This window comes from Girardinichthys multiradiatus, chromosome 23 (genome assembly GCF_021462225.1).
Source record: "Girardinichthys multiradiatus isolate DD_20200921_A chromosome 23, DD_fGirMul_XY1, whole genome shotgun sequence".
Lineage (NCBI taxonomy): Eukaryota > Metazoa > Chordata > Actinopteri > Cyprinodontiformes > Goodeidae > Girardinichthys > Girardinichthys multiradiatus.
Window position 1 is genome coordinate 3,969,119 of NC_061815.1, and position 26,089 is coordinate 3,995,207.

The window sequence follows — 26,089 nt, forward strand, 5'->3', positions numbered from 1 at the left end:
CCAGACGCATTTCCATCCGAACAAAAACATCTGTTTAGATGAACGTATGGTGGCGTCCAAAGCTCGGATAGGAATAAAGCAGTACCACAAGGACAACCCCACTAAATGGGAGTATAAGCTGTACGTGCTGGACGATGCATCTAATGGATATACATGGAACTTTTTTGTGTATACAGGAAAGAGTAACACTGTCTCTGAGCATGGTCTGAGTTACACGTCTGTTATTGATCTGATGCTGTTTTCCAATCTTGGCTCATGCTACACATTGTTTGTCAATAATTTTTATACCAGTCCAGCCCTATTGAAAGACTTGTCTAAAAAGAAGATTGGGGCCTGAAGCACAATAAGAAAAAACCGTTCCGGTTTTCCAAAAACCTCCAATAATGATCTCCCCAAAAATGCCACAAAGGGTGACATTAGATGGATCAGAGAGGATAACGTTTTATTTGTAAAGTGGATGGACAAGCATGAGGTTACAATGTGCTCCACAGTTCATGGAATATATAGTGGGAAAACAGTAAAACGTAAAGTGAAACATCAAGGCATATGGCAGACCACTGAGGTGTCTGCTATATGCGGTGTCCCAATGCGGTGGTGGAGTATAACAACATTATGGGTGGAGTGGATTTGTCTGATGCCCTCATTGGATATTACTCAGTTCTTCACAAAACGATGAAGTGGTATAAAAATATTTTTTTACCACTTTCTGGACATTGCTGTGGTAAACGCCCATATTCTCCACAAGGAACTTGTGAAGATAACTGCTGAGGGGACAAAACCACTCACACAGAAGGAATTCCATGTAAAACTGCTATTAGAAATGGTAGAGTTTGCAACTGCTTCTGAAGAGACTTCCACAGAAACCTTTAACACATGCATGCCCCTCTATTATGCCAAGACAATCCGAAAGCACTGCAGAAGGTGCTTTGAGGCAGGGAACAAGCGTGTGAAGACTTCAGTGTATTGCAGGAAGTGTCAGGTTCCTCTTTGTCTGAACCCCAAAAAGAACTGTTTTGCAGTCTGGCATGATTCCAAGTGAACTGTTTTTCCTTTTCTCTATTCACCCTTTTTCATTGTAGTCTGTTTGTATATATAGTTTGAAATTATTGTGTGAAAATAAAGAGTGCTGAAAAAAATAAAAAGTTTGTTTTTGGGAGGGAAAACTGTAGTTTTATGACCTAATATATAATAGCATCCCACATCTTCAATTTCTAGAATAAATTCCAAATTTCAATATTTGTGCCAAACTGTGCCAAAGTGTGCCCAAATGGCACAGTAGGAGTGCGCCTGGATTTTTTTCAGTCAAAATATGTATAACGTTTTAATTGCTTGTTGTGTGGACACCACAATGGCTACAGATGTCACTCAGATGTTGTAGTTACAATTGATTGTGTTTATTTCCTTCTTTACAGCAAGGATAAGAGGTTTTGTATGTAAACATCTGGTTTTTTTTAGGTGGAATGTATCTTTTTGGACATTTAAACCTAATTTACTTAGACCCAGAATAATTTACTCTCAAATGTTCACATCCACATCATCCTCCAGGACCTTTTTGTTAGTTGACACAAAGTTTAGCAGTCTCTTTCAGTCTGTGAGGGATGGGTTAAATGCAGAGGACAAATGTCGTTGTAATGTACATGTGCAATGACCAATAAAGATGATTATTATTATTAGGCATTGTACAAGTTGAAAAATGCCTTATAAAGTCAGTCATTTTCTACCACTTATTCCATAGTGGGTTGCAGGGGAGCTGGTGCCTATCTCCAGCAGTCTATGGGCGAGAGGCAGGGTACACCCTGGACACGTCGCCAGTCCATCACAGGGCAACACACAAACAACCATGCACACACTCATTCACCTAAGGGCAATTTAGAGTGACCAATTAACCTAACAGGTTAGGCATGTCTTTGGACTGTGGGAGGAAGCCAGAGTACCTGGTGAGAACCCATGCATGCATGGGGAGAACATGCAAACTCCATGCAGAAAGACCCTGGTTGGGAATTGAACCCAGGACCTTCTTGCTGCAAGGCAACAGTGCTACCAACTGCACCACCGTACAGCCCGCTTTATAAAGTATGAGTATGCATTTTTACAAAAACAGACTCAAGGGTTTAAAAGGTTAAACAGCGTAAGGATTTGTGAGGGCTGTGTGGAGGTCTGAAAGCTCAATCATGAATGAAAACTGCCCACTTAGCGGATCAATCAATGAAATATGAGTTATCCCTAACATGTATGCATCTGTGCAGTTGGAGGAAAGTAGGGAACACAGACAGAGCCTGAACAGACATGAGAACATCAGTCCCTTCATACAGCCTGAAGCCCAGCTTGCAGATCTGCATCAAGACCAAGTATTCAAGACAGTGGAGGTCGTGTGACTCAAACTCCAAATTCCAAATTTACGGCCATGTCAGTTTCCACTATTTGCTTTCAGCATATACAGTCCAAAAGGTTCAAAAGGCTCAAAAAGGGCAGTAAAAAGGGCAGATTCAATAATTAATTAATATAAATAATAAGTATTATTTGAATAGCCACTAATTCTACTAATACTGAAAAAGAAATCTGCACTTTCTATACTGCTCTGTGCTATGATGTACTAAAATGTGAAGGTGCTGTACCTGTATGCCTTGTGCTGGAGACTGCAGAGCTCTAATGAAGCACTGGGTATCGCAGGGGGCCATATCTCCAATATCCACATGCCTTTTTTGGAGCCTCAGGGGGACAGGTAGAACCCTCCAGTCTGGGTCTGCCCTTATGTGTGCAGTACTTTCCAAGAAATTTGGAAGGTCACCTGAAATATCCAAGTGAGCCTTTCTGGACACTCTCAGTTGGATGATCTAAAGAAAAAGTAAAGGAAAGTAGAGCTTTGTCATTTATTCCTTGAGTACAGAATGGGGCTTTTTTTTAACTGTTTTACCTGCTCCACCTCCTTATCAAATGTGGAGATCAGTTCATGCAGGAAGTGAAGGGAGCCAGTGGTAAAAAGCGTTGCATACTCAGCTTCTAGCTCTGATGGAGGGGGAGACAGCTCCATGCCGAGGTACTGTGTGGATCTGCTTCGGTCCTGTCAGACTGTAAGCATGTGGACTGTTGAGGGCAGGAGAATACATGATGATTGATCATGTAGAAAAAATTATAAATGATCAAACGGTGCAGAAAGATTGAGTAGATATGTGTAGTACAGAAGTCAGTCAGTCATTTGCTATACTGCTTCTTCCATAGTGGGTTGCGGGGAAGCTGGTGCCTATCTCCAGCAGTCTATGGGCAGGAAGTGGTGTACACCCTGGACATGTCACCAGTCCATCACAGGGCAAAATACAAACAACCATGCACACACACCTAAGGGCAATTTAGAGAGACCAATTAACCTAACAGGCATGTCTTTGGACTGTGGGAGGAAGCCAGAGTAACCGGTGAGAATGCACAAGGAGAACATGCAAACTCCATGCAGAAAGACCCCTGGCCAGGAGTCAAACCCAGAACCTTCTTGCAACAGTGCTACCAACTGTGCCGCCGTGCAGTTGTTGTAGGCATGTATTCCAGATAAATCACTACAATGAACATGTTTTGACAACATTGACCACAAGAGGTTTTCTCTTCCAGAAAAAACAGCAGCATGGAGTTATTCTTCACACCACCCTGCTTCATAAAAGCAACAGCTCTTTTGTTAGGTGGTGTTGTAGGGAGTAGTTATGAGTCTTCATTGTCCTACCTGCAACTGAAAGCAGTTAGATATCTCATTCACCAAACTCTTTATGCCAGTCCTGAGTCACCTTCTAACTGCCTCCATTGTGTAAAGAGAAGCTTGTCTTTTATATCATGATGCTGTCTAGAGAAACTGCCTTCCAGATCATTAAAAATGTAAAATCAGGAAGGAATTCTAATGAGGGATTTGAGCTAATAGCTAGTCAAAGCTGGGCCAGGAACAATCCATCTCAATGTGAACTGATAAAATGATAAAACCTGATGGACTATAAACATGCACTGACCCAGAGCAAAAACATACGGTATTACATTAACCAATAAGTAATGAGACTTAACCAGGGAAATCAGCAGGAAGTTTGGACTCCAGACACTCCAGAAGTCTTTTATCCTAACAGCAAAGTGTTCCTCTCCTGAACCGCTGTTGAACCCTAAAACATCTTAAACTGCTTAAACTCAGTTGAAGGGTTTTGTTTGGACCCTTCTCACACAATAAAGCAGTCATTAAACATATCAGTCTTACTTCACTTCACTTTAGCTTCTAAAGAAAGTTTATAGACATACTTACAAAAGCTGTGGAGAGAGGCTTGTTCACTCCACAGGTTTGGACTTTGAATGTTTGCTCATTGTGACCGTTGTTTGAACAGGAAGATGTAGCTTTTTATGTGGAGTTTAAAGTCCAAGCAGGAATAATTTTGCACTCATGTTACTCATTTATTCAACTTATTAATGAAAGAGGCAAAAAGTTTGAATCATATGTTACTTGACTTACTTCTAAATTACAAAATGCAGATAAAAACAAATAAACGCTTGAGTTTGGATCCATTTATCAGCTTTTTTATCTCAGGTAAAAATCCTTCATGAAATCTACTCCTGCATGTTATTATCTTTAGGTTTTTGGTTTTCTTTTGTGCCTGTTTTCACCATTTTCTTGTGTTTTATTTATGTTCGGCCTTTTTGTCTTTTCATTAGTGTTAAAAAGATGTTGCCTTATTAGTTCTTTCTTTCCTTTGTGTTTAGTTTTCTAGTTTAGTTTTGGGTTCTGTTCTTTGTACATCTAGGGTTATTTTCCTGTTAGATATGTTCCCAGATGTCATTCTATCTCAGTTCAGCTCCACTCATATTAATTAGTCTCTCTCCCTCAGCTCCTCTGTTTGCCTTCTGCCTCAGTTGATCCTCATTATCCTTCTGATTACTCTCACCTTCATCCTGTGTCATCCTCCACTCATCCCTCAGTATTTAAGCTTACCGGTTGTCATTATTCCTCCTGTTATTCCTACTTCCCATGCCTGTTATCCTCTCAGTTGTCCTGCCTGTGTTCCACATCCTGCTCTCCTTGTGTTGTTTTTGTACGTTTTCTATCACCCCACATTCTTGTCTGCACTTTGGTCTGACTCCAGAACTGCACTCCTTAACACTGCAGTGGTTTTTGGAAAGAAACATTAAAAATCATGACAGATTTCAATTACATGTAGAGCATTTGTTCTTTTCCAGCAAACCAGAATGTACCTGGATGATGTGGTATCTTACTGACAATCCGATGAGTCTGTTTTCACTGAGAGAGCTGACTGGTGAATACACACAGAGGGGATGACTCTGGATATGTGGAACAGTTGGAAGGAGGAGGTGCTAAAACAAGGGCAAATAAGTCTACCAAGAGGCTCTAAGTAGAATTTTACGTGTAGAACTAAAATACCCAAAATAAAGACTATGACATAAACACTTTGTCAGAAACCTGCGTCTGGATTTCACATAAACTAAACCTCCTTTCACATATAATATTGTCAAAACTGGTCTTAAGAAGGAACATTTCACCTATTTTTGTATTGCACCTCTAAACATTACTATAATGTTTTAACTTAAGAACTGGTTTACAAACACTAGTTCTGGACATAGCAACAGTTTTTCATTACACTGGTCACTTGCTTTACACGGTTTTCTTTATTCTGTTCTATTCAGATTCTCGATATTATGTTGTTGTCCACTTGTGCACCAAATTTACATGTGTGTGTGTATATTTGGTACTTCAAACAGCTCATGTCTTTCTGATTGCTGAGTGATGTTTTAGTTTTTCCCTCTGGTGTTAACTGACATGGTGGAGAAGGTGTAGGCTGTACCGCAGGTGCAGGCAGGTAGGGTCAGTAGAAGATAATCTCCGTGATGATTATTCTTGTATTAGCAGGTGATGAAGTAGTTTTGCAGGACACATCATTGGGATGTGAAATTCATTTTGACAAAGCAACCAGACTATAACACTTTATGACAACTTTGGGATTAGGGCTTGACTAGACCGCCTGTCTGCTTGTGCCATCTTCAGAAACCACTTCCATGTGTTTATACTGACTGAATATTCATCATGTAAAGCACTTTGAATTGTCTTTTTGTTGAAATGAGTTATACAGATAGAGTTGCCTCAAAATCAATTTATTGTTTTCACATACAGTTTATATTATCGCTGCAGCAATACAAAAATACAAGTAAATACGTCTGAAGGACTAGTTTGATGAAAAATGCAAATGGATGTCCTTGATGATCTGTGACCAGTTTTCTTATTAGGTGGTTTCAGGTAGATCAGGTGACCTGGAGGACCACCACTCTGGAGGACTTGAAGACCTGAGCAATAACCGGACACTGCTATAGTGGTTTGCAACATGACCAAGCAGGTGTGTGCGTTAGACCCAGGTCTAAGCCTTCCTGTCCTTCTTTCACAGTCTTGAGGTAGCTTCTTTTTTTTTTTTTTACAAAACTCAATCTGCTTAAAAGTGACGTCCTAGCCCATGCACATAGATCTGCAAACAAAGGTACACAATAACTGGCAAGAAAGGCTGAGTACATTTTGACTTTAGGCTTACTGCACAGTAGGTTCCATTTTTGAATTTGTTTAAAACTTGTGACTGGTGCTGATTACCGACTGTAAAATAAAACCTCTAAAATGTCTTGCCTTGCCACACAGTTCATACCTAACTACACTTAAACTGGTTGTGTAGTTCACTGGCAACACCAAGTAGTTCACCATATTAATGTACCTCTCCAGGTTCTCTGGCTTCCACCCACAGTCCAAAAAAGTGATTGTTAGGTTAATTGGTCTCTCTTAATTGCCCTTAGGTGTGAATGGTTGTTAGTCCTGTGTGTCTCTGTGTTGCCCTGCGATGGACCGGCGACCTGTCCAAGGGCGACCTCACCTCTCACCCTTAGATTCCTGGGTATAGGCACCAGCTCTGTGACCCAGAATGGAAGAAGATGGATAGAAGGTAGATGGATGGAGTTTTATTGATTTTAAAGAGAAGTCAGTGAAGTACCTTCAAGACAGCTCATAGGCGCCAAAAGAAATACTTCCAGATCGCCATTGAATGCACTTTAGTTGCTTTAGGAAACCGTAATTAAAATAATTATTTCTATCCTTAATTATAAAGCCTTGTTGTTAAATGGTTATATTATAATATACAGTACAGACCAAAAGTTTGGACACACCTTCTCATTCAAAGAGTTGTCTTTATTTTCATGACTATAAATATTGCAGCTTCACACTGAAGGCATCAAAACTATGAATTAACACATGTGGAATTATATACTGAACAAAAAAGTGTGAAACAACTGAAAATATGTCTTATATTCTAGGTTCTTCAAAGTAGCCACCTTTTGCTTTGATTACTGCTCCGTACACTCTTGGCATTCTGTTGATGAGCTTCAAGAGGTAGTCACCTGAAATGGTTTTCACTTCACAGGTGGGCCCTGTCAGGTTTAATAAGTGGGATTTCAAGCCTTATAAATGGGGTTGGGACCATCAGTTGTGCTGTGCAGGAGGTGGATACAGTACACAGCTGATAGTCCTACTGAATAGACTGTTAGAATTTGTATTATGGCAAGAAAAAAGCAGCTAAGTAAAGAAAAACAAGTGGCCATCATTACTTTAAGAAATGAAGGTCAGTCAGTCCAAACAATTGGAAAAACTTCGAAAGTGTCCCCAAGTGCAGTCAGAAAAACCATCAAGCGCTACAAAGAAACTGGCTCACATGAGGACCGCCCCAGGAAAGGAAGGCCAAGAGTCACCTCTGTTGCGGACGATAAGTTCATCCGAGTCACCAGCCTCATAAATCGCAGGTTAACAGCAGCTCAGATTAGAGAACAGGTCAATGCCACACAGAGTTCTAGCAGCAGACACATCTCTAGAACAACTGTTAAGAGGAGACTGTGTGAATCAGGCCTTCATGGTAAAATAGCTGATAGGAAACCACTGCTGAGGACAGGCAACAAGCAGAAGAGACTTGTTTGGCTAAAGAACACAAGGAATGGACATTAGACCAGTGGAAATCTGTGCTTTGGTCTGATGAGTCCAAGTTTGAGATCTTTGGTTCCAACCACCGTGTCTTTGTGCGGCACAGAAGAGGTGAACGGATGGACTCTACATGCCTGGTTCCCACCGTGAAGCATGGAGGAGGAGGTGTGATGGTGTGGGTTTGCTTTGCTGGGGATTTATTCAAAATTGAAGGCATACTGAACCAGCATGGCTACCACAGCATCTAGCAGCGGCATGCTATTCCATCCGGTTTGCGCTTTGTTGGACCATCATTTATTTTTCAACAGGACAATGACCCCAAACACACCTCCAGGCTGTGTAAGGGCTATTTGACCAAGAAGGAGAGTGATGGGGTGCTGCGCCAGATGACCTGGCCTCCACAGTCACCGGACCTGAACCTAATCGAGATGGTTTGGGGTGAGCTGGACTGCAGAGTGAAGGCAAAAGGGCCAACAAGTGCTAAGCATCTCTGAGAACTCCTTCAAGACTGTTGGAAAACCATTTCAGGTGACTACCTCTTGAAGCTCATCAACAGAATGCCAAGAGTGTGCAGTAATCAAAGCAAAAGGTGGCTACTTTGAAGAACCTAGAATATAAGACATATTTTCAGTTGTTTCACCCTTTTGTTTTTCAGTATATAATTCCACATGTTAATTCATAGTTTTGATGCCTTCAGTGTGAAGCTACAATATTCATAGTCATGAAAATAAAGAAAACTCTTTGAATGACAAGGTGTGTCCAAACGTTTGGTATGTACTGTATATAGTATACATTTTAAAATCATGACCATAGCATGTAGATCTATAGCTGACAAACTATATTTGAGTTTAATTTCAAAGACAGACTTGTGAAGTAGCTATAAAGTGCCTGTATGGGGTGCTGAATGTAAAAATTCACCAAAACAAAATTCACTGGCATATTTCTGTTATTCAGCATGCTTTCTTTACATTTAGTGAATTTTTCTTGCATTTATTGGGAAATGCTAAATATAAATCTTGAATATATATCTAAATATATATCTTAAATCTAAATGTCAGTCAGCCATTTTCTACCGCTTATTCCATAGTGGGTCATGGGGAAGCTGGTGCTTATCTCCAGCATTCTATGGGCGAGAGGTGGTGTACACCCTGGACAGGTCACCAGTCCATTGCAGGGCAACACACAAACAACCACACACACACACTCATACACCTAAGGGCAATTTAGAGTGACCAAGTAATCTAACAGACATGTCTTTGGACTGTGGGAGGAAGCTGGAGTACCCAGTGAGAACCCACACATGCACGGGGAGAATACGCAAACTCCATGCAGAAAGACCTCTGGCTGGGAATTGAACCCAGGACCTTTTTGCTGCAAGGTCCTACAAACTGCACCACCATGCAGCCCAAATCTAAATGTTCAATCTAAATCCAAATGTTAAACCTAAATCTAAATGTTAAATCTAAATCTAAATATATATCTTAAATCTAAATGTTAAATCTAAATCTGAATATATATATTAAATCTAAACCTAAATGGTAGAAAGACCCCTGGCTGGGAATTGAACCCAGGACCTTTTTGCTGTAAGGCAACAGTCCTAAAAACTGCGCCACCATGCAGCCCAAATCTAAATGTTCAATCTATATCCAAATGTTAAACCTAAATCTAAATGTTAAATCTAAATCTAAATATATATCTTAAATCTAAATGTTAAATCTAAATCTGAATATATATCTTAAATCTAAATGTTAAATCTAAATCTGAATATATATCTTAAATCTAAATCTAAATGTTAAATCTAAATCTTAAGTCTAAATCTAAACATATATCTTAAATCTGAACCTGAAAGATGAGATTGAATAAAGTTTCTGGATTGCAAATATCTAAAAAAATCAGACTGAGTCAAGTCGTATTTACTGCTAAGTTGTTCAAATGACGCCAATTTCTTCTCTATGTAGAGGTCCTTAAAATGGGTAAGCCCCTTCCTGTGCCGCTCCAAAAACACTCCGTCCTGGACAGATGGCTTAAAAAAATGATTAAGTGCCATTGGACTCAAGAGGGAAAGATTGTGGAGTTTAAAGTATTTCCTAAGCTGGCCCCATATTTTCAGTGAGTGTTTCACTATTGGATTTAGAATAGAGTTAGATGAAGAGTGTGGAATTGGGGAGCAGAGTATGGCTGGGATGTATATGATGTTGTCACTGCGAAATTCCATAGTCACCTAATCAGGACGGTGTTGTGGAATTTTCTTATCAAAGTGGGTAGAAGTTGACTCATAACAAGAGAAAATCCGGACTTTGTCTTATAAGTTTTATTCAAAGGCATTCAGCGTTTGAAGACCCTGACACTGAGGTTAGTCAGTGAAACAGAGCCCCGATCAACATTTACACACAGTATTTATACCAGAACATGACAGTGTTATCTCAACTTCAAAGAGTCTGTGTTTTACGACCCCAGACCCTTCCCGGGTTCAGAGGTGACTAGGTTACCTAGGAACAACCATCTACTCTCCAAGAGGCATCACCCTAACAAATGCCCTTAACCATTAAACTTCTGATAATGGCTTTTACAGCTTCCTCCTCTAACACAGATGTTCACTGGAGTGAGGTAAACCAAAGGTCATACACTGTGGAATGCTTACTGCAAGAATTTCCATCACATTCCTTTCTTCTGATTACAAGATAATCACAACTAAAGGAAAATTCTTCAAAACCATCACCCCTCTCAGCTAACAGATAATCCAAAGCCATTCTAGTTTGCAAACTCATCGTTCTAATAGCTTAGGCTGATTGAAGTATAAGTTGTGACCGTATGTAGTAAGTGAGCTAGATAACATACTCCAGACCAAGTAGCAGGCAGATACAGATATGATCTATTTCCACACATCCAAACCATGTTCTTAGGACACGAGAACCCATCTCTACTAGGAAAAGTAACAAGAACCCTGGTTAATTTACCTGCCATGCCATACAATTGACTTCCATTCGGTAAGGCTGTAAGATTAAGAGTTAACACAAAAGGATCTGGAGCCAAAGATTCTGAAATAGTATACGGATCAGTCCTGACAGGACAAGGTCCAGATGTATTACTGTGGATCAAGGCACATGAAACTGGTATAATAGTTTTACAACCCACCGTCTTTCCAAGGAAATAAGGTGTGCTTTCCTCCTGAGCAATACAAATATCTGGATCTTTAATTGGATTTCTATTACCCCGAAATCTATAAAGAGTTCCTGTAGACGCACACGTTAAATTAGTCTCACTAGAAAATTTACTAACATTTCTGCTTGTCTGTACAGCATAATTCTTCACCCAAGGAAAAATGACCTCCACCAACCGGTTATCTGGAAAGAAAGTAGCTAGAGTATAAGCAGTATCAATAGGAACTGGTACCAAAAATGGTCGATCATTAATAGCATGTGGAATCAAACAACAAACATAGCAACTGTCCTTTCTTATCTTCCTCACGGTTTGATGCATCAGTTGCCACCAGACATTATCAGTATGATCATAGTAGTCAGAAAAGTGATGGATCTCTCTTCAAATCAGCTGATGAGCATTATTAACACAATTCCTCAAATTAGCCTTACATTGTCTTTGCTGCACCTTTTCCCAAATGAACACAAGAGTTATAAAAATACTTGAAATACCAATCATTAGCATCAGAACAGACCATCTTCCATTTAACTGCATCGTGACCTTGAAGTGGAATGTCCTTTCTTCTGGTACTGAAAGCAAACAGTTTCTTTTTTTAAAGAAAACAAATTATAAACACAACTTAAAAAACAAAAAATCCTGCCGACTCTCCTGAGTGGCTTCAAGCTGCCCTGTTACCAGTCTGGTACAGGTGGGCGGTCGTAGGAAGCTCCTCTAGAAATATATTTAGAAACAGGAACTCTAACCTGCTTAAGAAATTAAGGAGAATAAGCATCGTGGCGCATATTTGACTGTCTCTCTGTTGCAGGCGTCACCAGTTCATCCAGAGAAAGGTTATGTGCAAATGTGTAGAGGTCTTCCCTGTATGTTTCCTATGTGTCTCTCACTGTGGTGTGTGTGCAGTGAGGCAAATGACCTTATGACTTCTAACTTTCAGGCAATGCGATGGCCTTAAGTAGATTCTGAAATAACGTTGCACTGCCCAAGGGATTATTGTGCCCTTGTAAGAACAGTGTTCTTCAACCACCTGTTCAATCACTCGCCAGTGATCAGCTTACAGTTCTTTATCTTGTGGTGGTCCGCTGTCCTCACACCTTTCAGGCCGTGGATGATCCAGTTGGAAGATGACTTGCGTCCTGGAAGCCAGATGAAACTGGAGGAGCTGGAGCTTTCCTGCAGCTTTCCTGCAGCTTTTCTGGCTGTCTAGTAGGATCTGATATGGGCCATTCCAGCACCTGGACTTCCAGTGTTTTCTCCTAAATTCTCTGACCAGAATCCAGTCGCCAGGAATAAAGGACTGGAGGGTGGAAGTGGCTGTTTCTGGTAATGCAGCCTTCACTGTCTGTGAAACTTGAGAAAACACAGTGGACAGGTTTTGACAGTAAAACAACATCCTATCTCCACACAAAGATGTGGAAGAAAATTATCTTGGCAATATCCCCATGTCCAAATTAGGAGACCTGCCACACAGCACTTCAAAAGGACTGAGATTTGCCTGTGTCCTTTGTCTCAATCTCATATAAGTGAGAACAGGGCCTTCACAACACTTGGCTAATTTTCAATTCAAAGTCCCCTTCTCAAACATAAGTGCTTAACTACATGAACTTCATCAAAACATCCAACAAAATCCAAATAATTGATCTTCTGACTTCACCTGATATACTAGCAATGACCATCAGCTAAATATTCTGAATATCAAAAATGTGACATGATGTTTGTGGAAGGTCTGATTACAGGTCAACATTTCATAGTTTCAGAAAACCCACAAAGAATTTCAAAAATGGTCTAATCTGTGGAGATATAAAATTTCACAAAAAATCAACACCATAATTTCAGAGAGGTTTTCAGAATGTGGTCTTAGGGAGCTATGCACCATTTATATAAACAAAGTACAACGTCTCTCTCGCATTGTCACTAAGTCCTCACTGGAGGTATGAGCTACCCTTTTTCCCATGAGTGCTAAAACTTTTGGAACCCCATGTTACTTTATTCTGACATTCCCCTCTTCTGGCGCAGGGTCCAACCCATGCGACAATCCAGCAAAAAGTTTGTACAAAAATGTTTTAGTAACCAAGATCACATTACATAGAACCAAAGAAATGAATTCTGACATAACTATGTGTCACTATGAATTTAACGAAAGCAACATAAAGAAAATCCAGATGTTTTTAACTGCAATTCAGTTCCATTAACAACTAAACACAAACTTTAGTTATTCAGTTCATCAATGTTTCACTTAGAAATTAGTCACATATCATCCTAATTTGTCTTGTACAAAGATGAGTATTAGATTAATGGACATCCAATGTAATTTGGATGAATAACCCTACAAATTGAATCTAATAAATAATTCCCACCAAGTATAAAGGCATGACTCTGATTCTTTATCAAAAATATATTCCTTACTTTTGGCATATCTTGAATTGTCAGCTAGCTTAATGGTACCAGGGAAACTTTCAATCTAATAAATCACCAATGATTCTGCATGCAAAACTAATTCTTCAAACTAGTTTAAACTATTTCATTAACCTTTTAATAATAAAACACATAAATCTAAAAGTCATGCTACATCCTTAATCATTATACAAAAAAAACATGTTTTTAAGGCAACAATCACTACAAGCATTTTGACTCTATTGTCTCTTAAACAGTGTTAAAACTCAGGAAGGGAGGTGCTGAGCGTTACCATGACAGCAAAGGCATGAACCAATCTAGTAGGTGGGCGGAGTCAGGCAGAACTAACCTTTGATTGACAGCCTATGGGCGGACCCACAGTTTCTTCATCCCATCCCACATTAGTGTAACTTAAACTGCAAAACTGTTAACATGCACCTACCTCAGAAACAAGCTGCTTCTTAACTCTCCTGAAAACTCAAAGTTTAATCAATCTGGGATTTAGAAACATTATTCTAAACATGGATTATTGTCATGCAACATATAAACAAACATTCATTCCAACAAAACAAAGACAAAACATCAAAGACAGACAAATGGCCAAATTTGAAGCTTCAAGAATTCAAAGAAATTTTTAACAATCTCTTTTCAGAATATGTTTTCTCAACCATATCTTTTAATGCTATAATTGATCAATGTTGTTATGACAATCTTCAGGATTGTTTTTTTTAAAAATGAGTGCACATAGTCCAAAGAGATCTCAAAGTATTTAGAAGCACAGCAACAGTTTTCTCTTATATGAATCCAAATTTACTGATGCTGAAACCTTTTGCTAATTCTTTGTACTGTAACTCTGTAATAATAACTACAATCCTGAGAGTTATTGTTATAATTCTCTTTTTGTTTGGCTTAATTTGATCGCAGCTGTATTGCAGAATTTCAAGTTAAATGCAAAGAAGTATTTTTAATTTAATTCAATTCAAATTCAAAGATACTTTATTGATCCCCGAGGGGAAATTAGAAAAGTCAGCGTTGACATTTTCATGTTATACCCAAACTAAACAAAACTGCAGTGTTTGACTTAATCATAAATTAAGATAAGAAGCTTGTCTCCAAACTGGACTTTTCCCCACATAATGTTTCAAAAAAGAACAAACATCATTTTCTTTAATTTGGCTATTTAAATTTTGAGAGTTGGGGAGAACTTATCACTAGAACCCCTCTTTAATAATCCAATGGTGATAAATGTTCCAATATTTTATCTCTTAGTAATCTGAAATCACCTTGTGTACCTTTGTACTCCTATGTATTCCTGTAATCTTTAAACCCTAAGAAATCAAACAAGGAGACTTGAGTTTGAGCCGACCATCCTCTTACTGTTAAGAGAGCCTTTATTTCTTTTCTTTTCCTAAAATAAAGGATTTTACTTGTCTTTATTCCGTTATACAAGTCCTAACCTTGGTTCCAAAACTAAACTCTTCAACCCCAATCTGTGTTCCCCAAAGTAGAAATTTTGAGTATTATTGCATTTCAAAGTCACCAAAATGACTGGAACTCATCATTGGCTTAGATCTATTTTAATAAGTAATCAGCCTACCTTTAATTAAGTATTATAATTTCATGGACCCAAAATCTATGGCTTACAGGCTTCAGGAGTCCAGGAACCACAAGTTGAATACTACTGCATTGAACAATGGTGTTAACTTTCTGCAGAGATTGAAGGATTGGCTAAATATATTATTTCTGCTTGGACAATAATCAGATTTAAAATTATTAGTTCACAGCTCCTAATTTACCTCAGATCATATTTGCTCCTATCCCAGTTCATAAGAAGCTTCAGACAACATTATGCTAAAAAGCCAAAAACAAAACAAAAACCAGATCTGTTTTAAAATAAAGAAAAAGCATGCTTAAAAACTTGGTACTGTGGTGGAAAATAACTCCACGGTTCTGAAGGCCTTTTCATGCAGAGTCTTTTAGGAAGCAGTTTAATTTTTGTGTGGTACCACTGTCCAATCAGATTCTTTCTAAATAACCCAATTTTTTCATACTCATTTTAAAGGTTTGTTTTACCAAGGGAAATATGTTTAACAAAACCAATTACTCTCAAAAGTTTTAAAAGTTTTTAGCTGGTGATATCTTAGAAAACAACAAGTGTTTTAATATTTCTATGCAACACAGAACTGATCAGGTGTCCTTTCCTTCTCCAAAGGGAGAAAAAAGAACCTGCAGAACCAAATCTTTCATAGTTTTTTGTCAGGACCTGATATAAGGTACAGTGTAAATCAACACGCTGCATGAATCAGAAGAGGGAAGAAAAACCTAATATAACCTCTTCCCAGCAGCTGCTGTGAAAAACAATGAATTTGTACTTTCCATAAGCGTCAGTTAACACTTGCGGACAAAAACTGCACCAAACTGTAAATACTGTGTCAGAAACTGTATGAAGACCATCTGCAGTAGAACTAAGCCTGTTTTAATGAGGTCTCTACCCATTAGATTTATGGGATACAAACTCTGACAACAGAAAATTATACCTGAAGGAGAAACCCATCAGGTGTTACGCATGCGCTGGGTTTTAAAAATACTCCTTCATGAGATCTGTCCTGAGAATAACATAGAAACACTTGGTTACTGCTGAGTTTTGGAGATGTTGTAACTTCCTCTGCTTTTTAATAACTTTTAATAACTAGAATAATTGACCCTGAATATTCCACGACGAAAGAGAACTTGCTTCTCTGAAAGAATTAACCAGAAAGTATCAAATGTGTTAAGTTATCACCCTTTTAAAGATTCTTTTCTAACCCTAAAATAATATTTTAACCCGCTATATCTGTCCACGTCAAGCAAGCGTCACATGAGCAGCGGTTAATAAGCGTTCTTCATTGCAGAAAATAGGAAAAGATTTATGCAAATGTGTGTGTTTGTACGTTACCCCCATCAGTTTCTTAATCGCTCCAGAGTCAGACTATCAGGCACACGGTCCTCTATCAGTCCAAAAAAACAACCAGGCCCTTCCCTGGTCTGTTGGTGAGACATTCAATCATTCTTTGTCCACTTTAACTTCTCCAGGAGGGAGAAAGAAGAAACTTTGCTCCGGTTTCTCTTCTGCCCGCATAAGATGCTTTCAATATAAATCCAGTGTATCGCTCTTCTGGCTCTTGCAAACAGCATGGATCTTTGTCCATCTCAGAGAATCCGGATTTTCTTCTGAGTTTCGTTTTTTTTTTTTCTTGTAGAAAGTCACACTGCGATTTTCAACATGCAGGAAGGCAGATCTCTCTCTTTCAGGCCGTGCTGGAGAAGCGTCTCTGGCGGAGTAGCCATGGAGAAGGGCAGGTTTCTAAAATCCAGACTCAAAAACGCAGATGTTGAACTTAAATCCCATATATGTGTGTATTTGTGTGTGAGAGAGGCAGAAGAAAAGTTTAGTATAGGTTCAAATTTTTGTACAAATACATATTATCAGTCAGTCAGTCAGTTGTCCCCCTGCCTGTCACTTCCTTCCACAACATGAACTATACTCCTTTCTAAAACAACTTTCTTTTCGCATCTCTAATGTCCTTTTTCAATTTTACCTTCTTTACCGACTGATCGCAATATTTAAGACAAACGAAACTTCCTTCAGGAAAGTTTTAACTCTTTAACCCCTTAATTGATGCACTCTGTGCTTTTTAATCTTTTCTTGTTTTTTTTTATTTTTCCATCAACTGTTTTACTTGAAACTTTTTAAACTATTTAACTTATTTACACTCAAACTTCCACGCTGTGAAAAACCAAACTTATCTTCCAAATTAAAGCACATTTAACACAATCATCCCCACTTTTTCCTTTCATTATTTTATAAATCAGAGTCTGAAGAAGGAGACACCCCTGATGCCTCAAGGTTCCGGAACCATTTTTTTTTTTTACCCGTTCAGCGGCACGTCTGCCCACTGGCTTTTCTCCTTTATGAGGTGTAGAAAATTGCCAAAAACCACCCGCAAAACCCTGTGTTTTGCTTTATCTTATTGTTACCAATAAGAACCTCCCTGCAATTCCTTTTGCAGGGTAACCGGGCCCTCAGCTGATGTCCTCCCTCTCGCAACTCTGGAACCTAATTAATTAGTTAGGAGATGATGGTTAATGTGTAATAAAAATAATAATATACATTATATCATACAGAGCAACTTCTCACCCAGATATATTTGAAGACAAATTGTTCGGATCTAATCAGCCAGACGCCGCAGGCGGGCATGAGGACTCCACTACCGTAATATGGAGGTGGACTGAGGACAACTCTCAGGCTGGCCAGGCGTCCGTGTCCCATCCTGCGGTCTCCTCTGGCACGTTAGATCCTGTTCGTGACGCTAAAATTGTTGTGGAATTTTCTTATCAAAGTGGGTAGAAGTTGACTCATAACAAGAGAAAATCCGGACTTTGTCTTATAAGTTTTATTCAAAGGCATTCAGCGTTTGAAGACCCTGACACTGAGGTTAGTCAGTGAAACAGAGCCCCGATCAACATTTACACACAGTATTTATACCAGAACATGACAGTGTTATCTCAACTTCAAAGAGTCTGTGTTTTACGACCCCAGACCCTTCCCGGGTTCAGAGGTGACTAGGTTACCTAGGAACAACCATCTACTCTCCAAGAGGCATCACCCTAACAAATGCCCTTAACCATTAAACTTCTGATAATGGCTTTTACAGCTTCCTCCTCTAACACAGATGTTCACTGGAGTGAGGTAAACCAAAGGTCATACACTGTGGAATGCTTACTGCAAGAATTTCCATCACAACGGTCACTTGAGTTATGGTAAAAATACCAGAATACTAAGCATTTAAGTTTGGCAGCCCAGTAATAAAATCGACAATTGGGAAGGGCAAACCCCCCCTCCTCTTTAGGTTTTTGAAGTTGCAACTTGTTGATCCTTGGGTGCTTACCCTGCCAGATATAAGATGCAAAAATTGAGTCCAACTAATTGAAAAACACAATGGGGATAAAAATAGATAATGCCTGAAAGAGATATAAAAATTTGGATATTATAGTCATTTTAACTGATTTGATACATCCCACAAGAGACATGGAGAGTGGCGTCCACTTTGTGAGGGATCTCTTCACTTGGTTTAGCAGGGGAGTCAGATTCTCTTTAAATATGTTTTTTTGTCACTGTGATATCCAAATATGTGATTTTTTGTCTTTCAATTCTGAATGGCAATTTGGCAAAGTCTGATATAGTTGCATTATCACCCAGAGGGAAAAGCTCACTTTTGGTAAGGTTCAGCTTATACCCGGAGAGCCGACCGAATTGGCTAAGCAGATTGAGAGCGAAAGGTAATGAGGTTGATGGTTTGGAAATAAAAAGTAGAAGATCATCTGCATAAAGCAACACCTTATGTTCCATGTTATTCCTCCAAATACCAGATATCTCCTTACTGGCATTAAGTGAAATGGCAAGGGGCTCTATGGCCAGATCAAAAAGCAGGGGGCTTAGAGGACAGCCCTGACGTGTGCCCCTTTGTAATTTAAATGGTTTGAGGTCTGAAAATTGGTACAAACTGCAGCAGATGGCTGATGGTCCAACAGTTTAATCCATGAAATGAATTTTCCCCCAAAGCCAAATCTACCAAGGACTGCAATACGATAGTCAAACTCAACTCTATCAAATGCTTTTTCGGCGTCTAGAGAGATAACATACTCAGCTGAGTCTGTGACGCTGGAATAAACAATGTTAAGCAGCCTTCTAACATTAAAATATGATACCTACCTTTAATGAAACCTGTTTGATCTTTTGAAATAAGTGTTGGTAAAACGGTTTCGAGCCTACGGGCAAGGATTTTGGCAAAGATTTTGACATCTGTATTCAGGAGAGAAATACAGGTCCTTCTCAAAAAATTAGCATATTGTGATAAAGTTCATTATTTTCTATAATGTAATGATGAAAATTTAACATTCATATATTTTAGATTCATTGCACACTAACTGAAATATTTCAGGTCTTTTATTGTCTTAATACGGATGATTTTGGCATACAGCTCATGAAAACCCAAAATTCCTATCTCACAAAATTAGCATATTTCATCCGACCAATAAAAGAAAAGTGTTTTTAATACAAAAAACGTCAACCTTCAAATAATCATGTACAGTTATGCACTCAATACTTGGTCGGGAATCCTTTTGCAGAAATGACTGCTTCAATGCGGCGTGGCATGGAGGCAATCAGCCTGTGGCACTGCTGAGGTATTATGGAGGCCCAGGATGCTTCGATAGCGGCCTTTAGCTCATCCAGAGTGTTGGGTCTTGAGTCTCTCAACGTTCTCTTCACAATGTCCCACAGATTCTCTATGGGGTTCAGGTCAGGAGAGTTGGCAGGCCAATTGAGCACAGTGATACCATGGTCAGTAAACCATTTACCAGTGGTTTTGGCACTGTGAGCAGGTGCCAGGTCGTGCTGAAAAACGAAATCTTCATCTCCATAAAGCTTTTCAGCAGATGGAAGCATGAAGTGCTCCAAAATCTCCTGATAGCTAGCTGCATTGACCCTGCCCTTGATAAAACACAGTGGACCAACACCAGCAGCTGACACGGTACCCCAGACCATCACTGACTGTGGGTACTTGACACTGGACTTCTGGCATTTTGGCATTTCCTTCTCCCCAGTCTTCCTCCAGACTCTGGCACATTGATTTCTGAATGACATGCAGAATTTGCTTTCATCCGAAAAAAGTACTTTGGACCACTGAGCAACAGTCCAGTGCTGCTTCTCTGTAGCCCAGGTCTGGGGAATGCGGCACCTGTAGCCCATTTCCTGCACACGCCTGTGCACGGTGGCTCTGGATGTTTCTACTCCAGACTCAGTCCACTGCTTCCGCAGGTCCCCCAAGGTCTGGAATCGGCCCTTCTCCACAATCTTCCTCAGGGTCCGGTCACCTCTTCTCGTTGTGCAGCGTTTTCTGCCACACTTTTTCCTTCCCACAGACTTCCCACTGAAGTGCCTTGATACAGCACTCTGGGAACAGCCTATTCGTTCACAAATTTCTTTCTGTGTCTTACCCTCTTGCTTGAGGGTGTCAATAGTGGCCTTCTGGACAGCAGTCAGGTCGGCAGTCTTACCCATGATTGGGGTTTTGAGTGATGAACCAGGCTGGGAGTTTTAAAGGCCTCAGGAATCTTTTGCAGGTGTTTAGAGTTAACTCGTTGATTCAGATGATTAGGTTCATAGCTCGTTTAGAGACCCTTTTAATAATATGCTAATTTTGTGAGATAGGAATTTTGGGTTTTCATGAGCTGTATGCCACAATCATCTGTATTAAGACAATAAAAGACCTGAAATATTTCAGTTAGTGTGCAATGAATCTAAAATATATGAATGTTAAATTTTCATCATGACATTATAGAAAATAATGAACTTTATCACAATATGCTAATTTTTTGAGAAGGACCTGTAGGTCTGTATGAGGTGCATTCCAATAGATCCTTCCCCTTTTTTTGCAATAGGTGTGATACAGGCTTCATAGAATGACTTAGGGAGAGATCCTTGCTTAAAACAATGGGCAAGGGTAGAACTAAGATGAACCAAAAGTAGGTTTAAGAACTGTTTGAAAAATTCTGAGGGGAAACCACTAGGACCTGGTCATTTGCCAGATTGCATTGAGGCTATTGCTAGGGAGACTTCCAACTGAGAGATGGGTATGTCTGACCTATTTTTGAGTTCTGGTGAGATTACAGGAATGTGACGTTTCGCTAGGGAATCATGAATCATGCCAGAATCAATCTGTGATTCTGAGCAGTAGAGCTCCTTATAGAAGTCCCTGAATGCATTATTAATCTGTCCATGATCAGTGACTGTACTGCCATCTTGTTTTCAAATCTTAGAAATGGTCTGCTTTGCCCTCGAGCCCCTAAGCAGAGTTGCCAATAGTTTGTCAGGCTTGTCACCGTGCACATGAAGTTTGAATTTGTCATGTGAAAGCAAACGTTCAGCTGAGTGCATCGTCAGCAGGTCAAACCTTGCTTTAAGTTCGACGCGTTTTCTGGAAAGTTCCGGACATTGATTGTGAGAGTATTTTACATCAATCTCTTTGATTTGTTGCAATAGGTTATTCTGTTCATAGGTGGACTGCTTCTTAATTTTTGCTGAGTAGGCTATAATCTGGCCCCTGATATAGGCCTCAAAGGCATCCCATACTACACGGCTGGGCGTCTCTTGGTACCAAAAAAGAAACTTATCTCATCTTGAATGAATTTCCGGAAGTTTTCGTCCGACAGCAAGGTTGAGTTAAAACCAGGGGTGAAAGTGAGCCGGTACGGTCCGGTACTGTGTACCACTAAAAGATTCTGCACCGGTACGCAGTACCGGGAAGAGGGAAGAACGGCTGTCTGCTATGAAGTCGTCATCCAGAACCAGTTACGGCTGCAAAAATTCACGAGCACACAAATAAGATCAGATCCGCTACCAACAGGCAGTATAAAACATAACTTAATCTGTTTATAAATATAGCTTTTTTCCCCTCATTCCAAATTGTTTCTGAACTGTTCTGCTATGCTGGAGCCTCAATGCTCTTGCTTTGCTTCTCTCCTCTCCGAGCTCGAGGCTTTTGTGAGCGGCCAGCCTTTAAAACAAGCACCGTTACGTTTAATGTCTGTCTGCTCGCTGCTAAATACCCCAATTAAAAGCAAAGGGAGATAAACTAGTTATGTTTCATGTTATTTTGCTGAATTACAACGACACAGTACAGCTCGAAAACATCGCTTATGACCAGAGAGTTCACATACACTACACGAGAGTGCATGCGTGCTTACCTCCAAAACAGAACGGTTGCCAAGGAGATCGGTGCGTTCGATTTAGTGCACTGGGAGATTTTACACAGGTGGCACACAGACAGAAAAAAACGCCGCTTGCATTAGAACAGGACGAACAATAAATCACTTACCATCTACAGACTTTAATAAAAACCGTGAAAATAACCGAACTGTCAAATTTTTCAGCCTACAGTAAAGTAAAATATTGATACATTTTAATTAGTTTGAGTTTGGACTTTGCTGAGAGAGAGAGAGAGAGATCTTGAGGGGACCACAGATGAGACTAACAATTACCACACACACGTTATATGTATATAAATATATATAAATATATATATAAATTTATATATATATATGCATGCATATATATATATATATATATATATATATATATATATATATATATATATATATATATATGCATGCATATGCTCCGACCCTAAGTACCGGCAAGAATTGTACTGGCAAGAATTTCAAACTACTTTCACCCCTGGTTAAAACGCCACGGTCCAGCTCTAAAGGGAAGGTGAGGAAGAGACAGGGACATAGTGATTGGGGCATGGTCTGAAATGACTTTGCTTTGATAGTCACAAGTACTGACCTGTGGCAAACATTTAGTATCAATGATAAAATAATCAATTCTTGAGTAAGTTTTGTGTACATTTGAGAAGTATGAGTAGTCCCTCTTGTCGGGATTTAAAGCGCGCCACACATCACACAGTCCAAATTCAGATAGAAAGTTTAGAATAACTGATGCTGATTTGCTTATGATACTGCTTTTAATGGATGAGCGGTCCAAAGCTGGGTCCAGCCAGCAGTTGAAATCTCCTCCCAGGACCAATAAGTATTTATTAAGATCTGGTTGGCAAGAGAATAATTGTTTAAAGAAATTCTCATCATCTGTATTAGGGGTGTAGACATTCACCAGGGCGACCTGAGTACCGTACAGTTTCCCACTCACTATAACAAATCTGCCATGTTTATCAGTTACCACCTCATCAGCCTCAAATGGGACATTCTGGCTGACTAGTATGGAGACCCCTCGTGCCTTAACCGGAAAATGGGAATGAAAACGTCCCCTCCAGCATAACCATAGGCGCCCACCATCAGAACTCCTGATGTGAGTCTCCTGCAGAAACACCACATCTGCGTTAAATCGTTTAATATGTGAGAAGACCTTCCTTCTCTTCACTGGGTGATTTAAACCTTTAACATTCTAACTAAAAAAATTTAAAGACTGAATCACATAGTTTCAAAAGTAAAGTCTGTGTGTTACCTTACTATAATAGGTATGACATGGAAATACGAAAGGCAGAGATTGAAGCAAAAGAGGTGAAGAGAGCGTTATGGTACAGCGTGAGACCCCTGGCGGTGACCTTAACCCACCCCAAAACATCCCTCCAAACAGAAATGGCTGCCAAGCAAAATAAACAAAACAAAATGGCAGCAAGCTTTTCAAACTTAGCATTCTTTGTTTTAATCTTCCGAAAATTGATAACAACCTTGGCTTCAGAAAAACCGAACTACCTATAGCAAACTAACCGCTGCTCCTAGTGGGCACAAAATAGGTGTAAACCCCCCACAATAATATTCATTCTGAGGCACCCTTTAATGGCCACCATGATAACCCTAGAAGAGTTGTACTGTTGGAAAATAACTCAGAATAACAATAAGGTATAAGCTGAAAAGAGGCTTCAGTCCTTATTTAGCTGTTGCTGGGACACAAACAGGTATTTTTTAAGATACCCTCCCATAAGTAAAGTCCAATACGAACCAAAAGAACGGGGAAGGTAGATCCTCTGGTAGTAAGATAGCATGGTACATCAACAACATCAGCTGCGCACCGAGGAGGAAAAACAGCTACCTATATGCTCTCGGAGCAAACCCTCAATACACGCATGGTTTGTTACCTCAGATACAGCATCACTATTTAAGTAGCATTGCTGTTCATTAATGGGTCCTCTGATGGTTTTGGGAGCTTTTTGATGAACTGTTGAGCCTCCTCCACCGAGCCATGAAACTTTTTGGCAGCGCTGGGTTGTGTTATGCGAAGCCGGGCCGGGAAGAAAAGAGCCGGCTTTAAGCCCCGCTTGAAGAGCTCTGCCATGGTGGCCTTGTAGTCCGAACGTCGGGCCAGGACGTCTGGGCTGTAGTCCTCCACAATGCGAAGGGATGCGCCTTGGTAATCGAGCCTCCCTCTCCTCTTGGCCTCCCGGATGATGAGGTCTTTGGTCAGGTATCGATGTAGGCGAAGGATCAACGGACGAGGCGGACGCCCTGCAGGCCGCTTCGCTGTGAGAGAGCGGTGCGCTTTATCAAGCTCTGGTGGGGTTGGGAGGATCTCCTTCCCAAGCAGCTCACAGAGTAGGGTGGAGAAGAAATTAGAGAGGCGCCCGCTTTCGGTGTCCTCAGGCAAACCGAGGATGCGGATGTTTTGCCACCTGCTGCGGCTCTCCAGGTCGGTCACTTTGTCTTTTAGCTTGATGTTATCTTCATGAAGAGCAGCACATGAGTCTTCGAGGCTAGCTACTCGTTGGCTCAGATCCTCTGTTGCAAGCGCCAAGGAGGAGACCCGCTCTGCCTGCTCCTCCAGGGCCAGCTGTACCTGGTCTAGCTTGGAGCAAAGCACGTTGGCTGAAGATTTAAACTCAGACGTCAGAGCCTCCCGGTGTTGCTGAAGTAGTGCGGTGATAGCTTCTAGCGTTAAGCTAGTGTCCTCCGTCTTACCTCCTCTCGAGTTCTTACAAGCCGTCACTGGTGGATAATTATGGTTCAAAATACTAGCCAAGATATTATTGTAAAGACAGGTGGCGAGAAAGTAGCAGTCTGTGAGGTGAATTTAATGAAAAGATTGATTTTGTTCGGAGCCCTCCATCACAACATCTACCCTGTCCTCATGGCAAACCGGAAGCCCCTATATATCTTAAATCTAAAACTTAAATCTAAATGTTAAACCTAAATCTAAATGTTAAATGTAAATCTAAATGTTAAACCTAAATCTAAATCTTAAATCTAAATCTAAATATATTTCTTAAATCTAAATGTTAAATCTAAATCTAAATGTTAAATCTAAATCTAAATATATTTCTTAAATCTAAATGTTAAACCTAAATCTAAATGTTAAATCTAAATCTAAATATATTTCTTAAATCTAAATGTTAAATCTAAATCTAAATGTTAAATCTAAATCTAAATATATTTCTTAAATCTAAATGTTAAACCTAAATCTAAATGTTAAATCTAAATCTAAATATATTTCTTAAATCTAAATGTTAAATCTAAATCTAAATGTTAAATCTAAATCTAAATATATTTCTTAAATCTAAATGTTAAACCTACATCTAAATGTTACATCTAAATCTAAATATATATTTTAAATCTAAATCTTAAATCTCAGTGTTAAATCTAAATATGTATCTTAAATCTAAATCTTAAATCTACATAAATATCTTAAATCTAAATCTTAAATCTAAATATCTATCTTCAATATAAATGTTAAATCAAAATCTAAATGTTAAATCTAAATCTAAATGTTAAATCTAAATCTAAATATATTTCTTAAATCTAAATGTTAAACCTACATCTAAATGTTACATCTAAATCTAAATATATATTTTAAATCTAAATCTTAAATCTCAGTGTTAAATCTAAATATGTATCTTAAATCTAAATCTTAAATCTACATAAATATCTTAAATCTAAATCTTAAATCTAAATATCTATCTTCAATATAAATGTTAAATCAAAATCTAAATGTTAAATCTAAATCTAAATCTC

General features: G+C 39.3%; 1 protein-coding gene across 4 annotated transcripts in view; it reads right to left on the minus strand.

Moving 5' to 3' along the window:
- Positions 1 to 26,089, minus strand: part of mlsl (malate synthase-like) — a 95,771-nt gene that overhangs the window by 24,998 nt on the left and 44,684 nt on the right. For 2 of the 4 annotated variants that reach the window (XM_047353179.1, XM_047353177.1), the window contains 2 exons: positions 2,915 to 3,084; positions 2,616 to 2,834 (listed from right to left, as the gene is read on the minus strand). In XM_047353179.1, the coding sequence (XP_047209135.1) occupies positions 2,616 to 2,834; positions 2,915 to 3,031 (336 nt within the window). In that variant the 5' untranslated portion in view covers positions 3,032 to 3,084. Of the gene's footprint in view, positions 1 to 2,615; positions 2,835 to 2,914; positions 3,085 to 4,267; positions 4,322 to 26,089 lie in introns of those variants that run through there. The other 2 variants (XM_047353178.1, XM_047353180.1) reach the window with 2 other exon arrangements.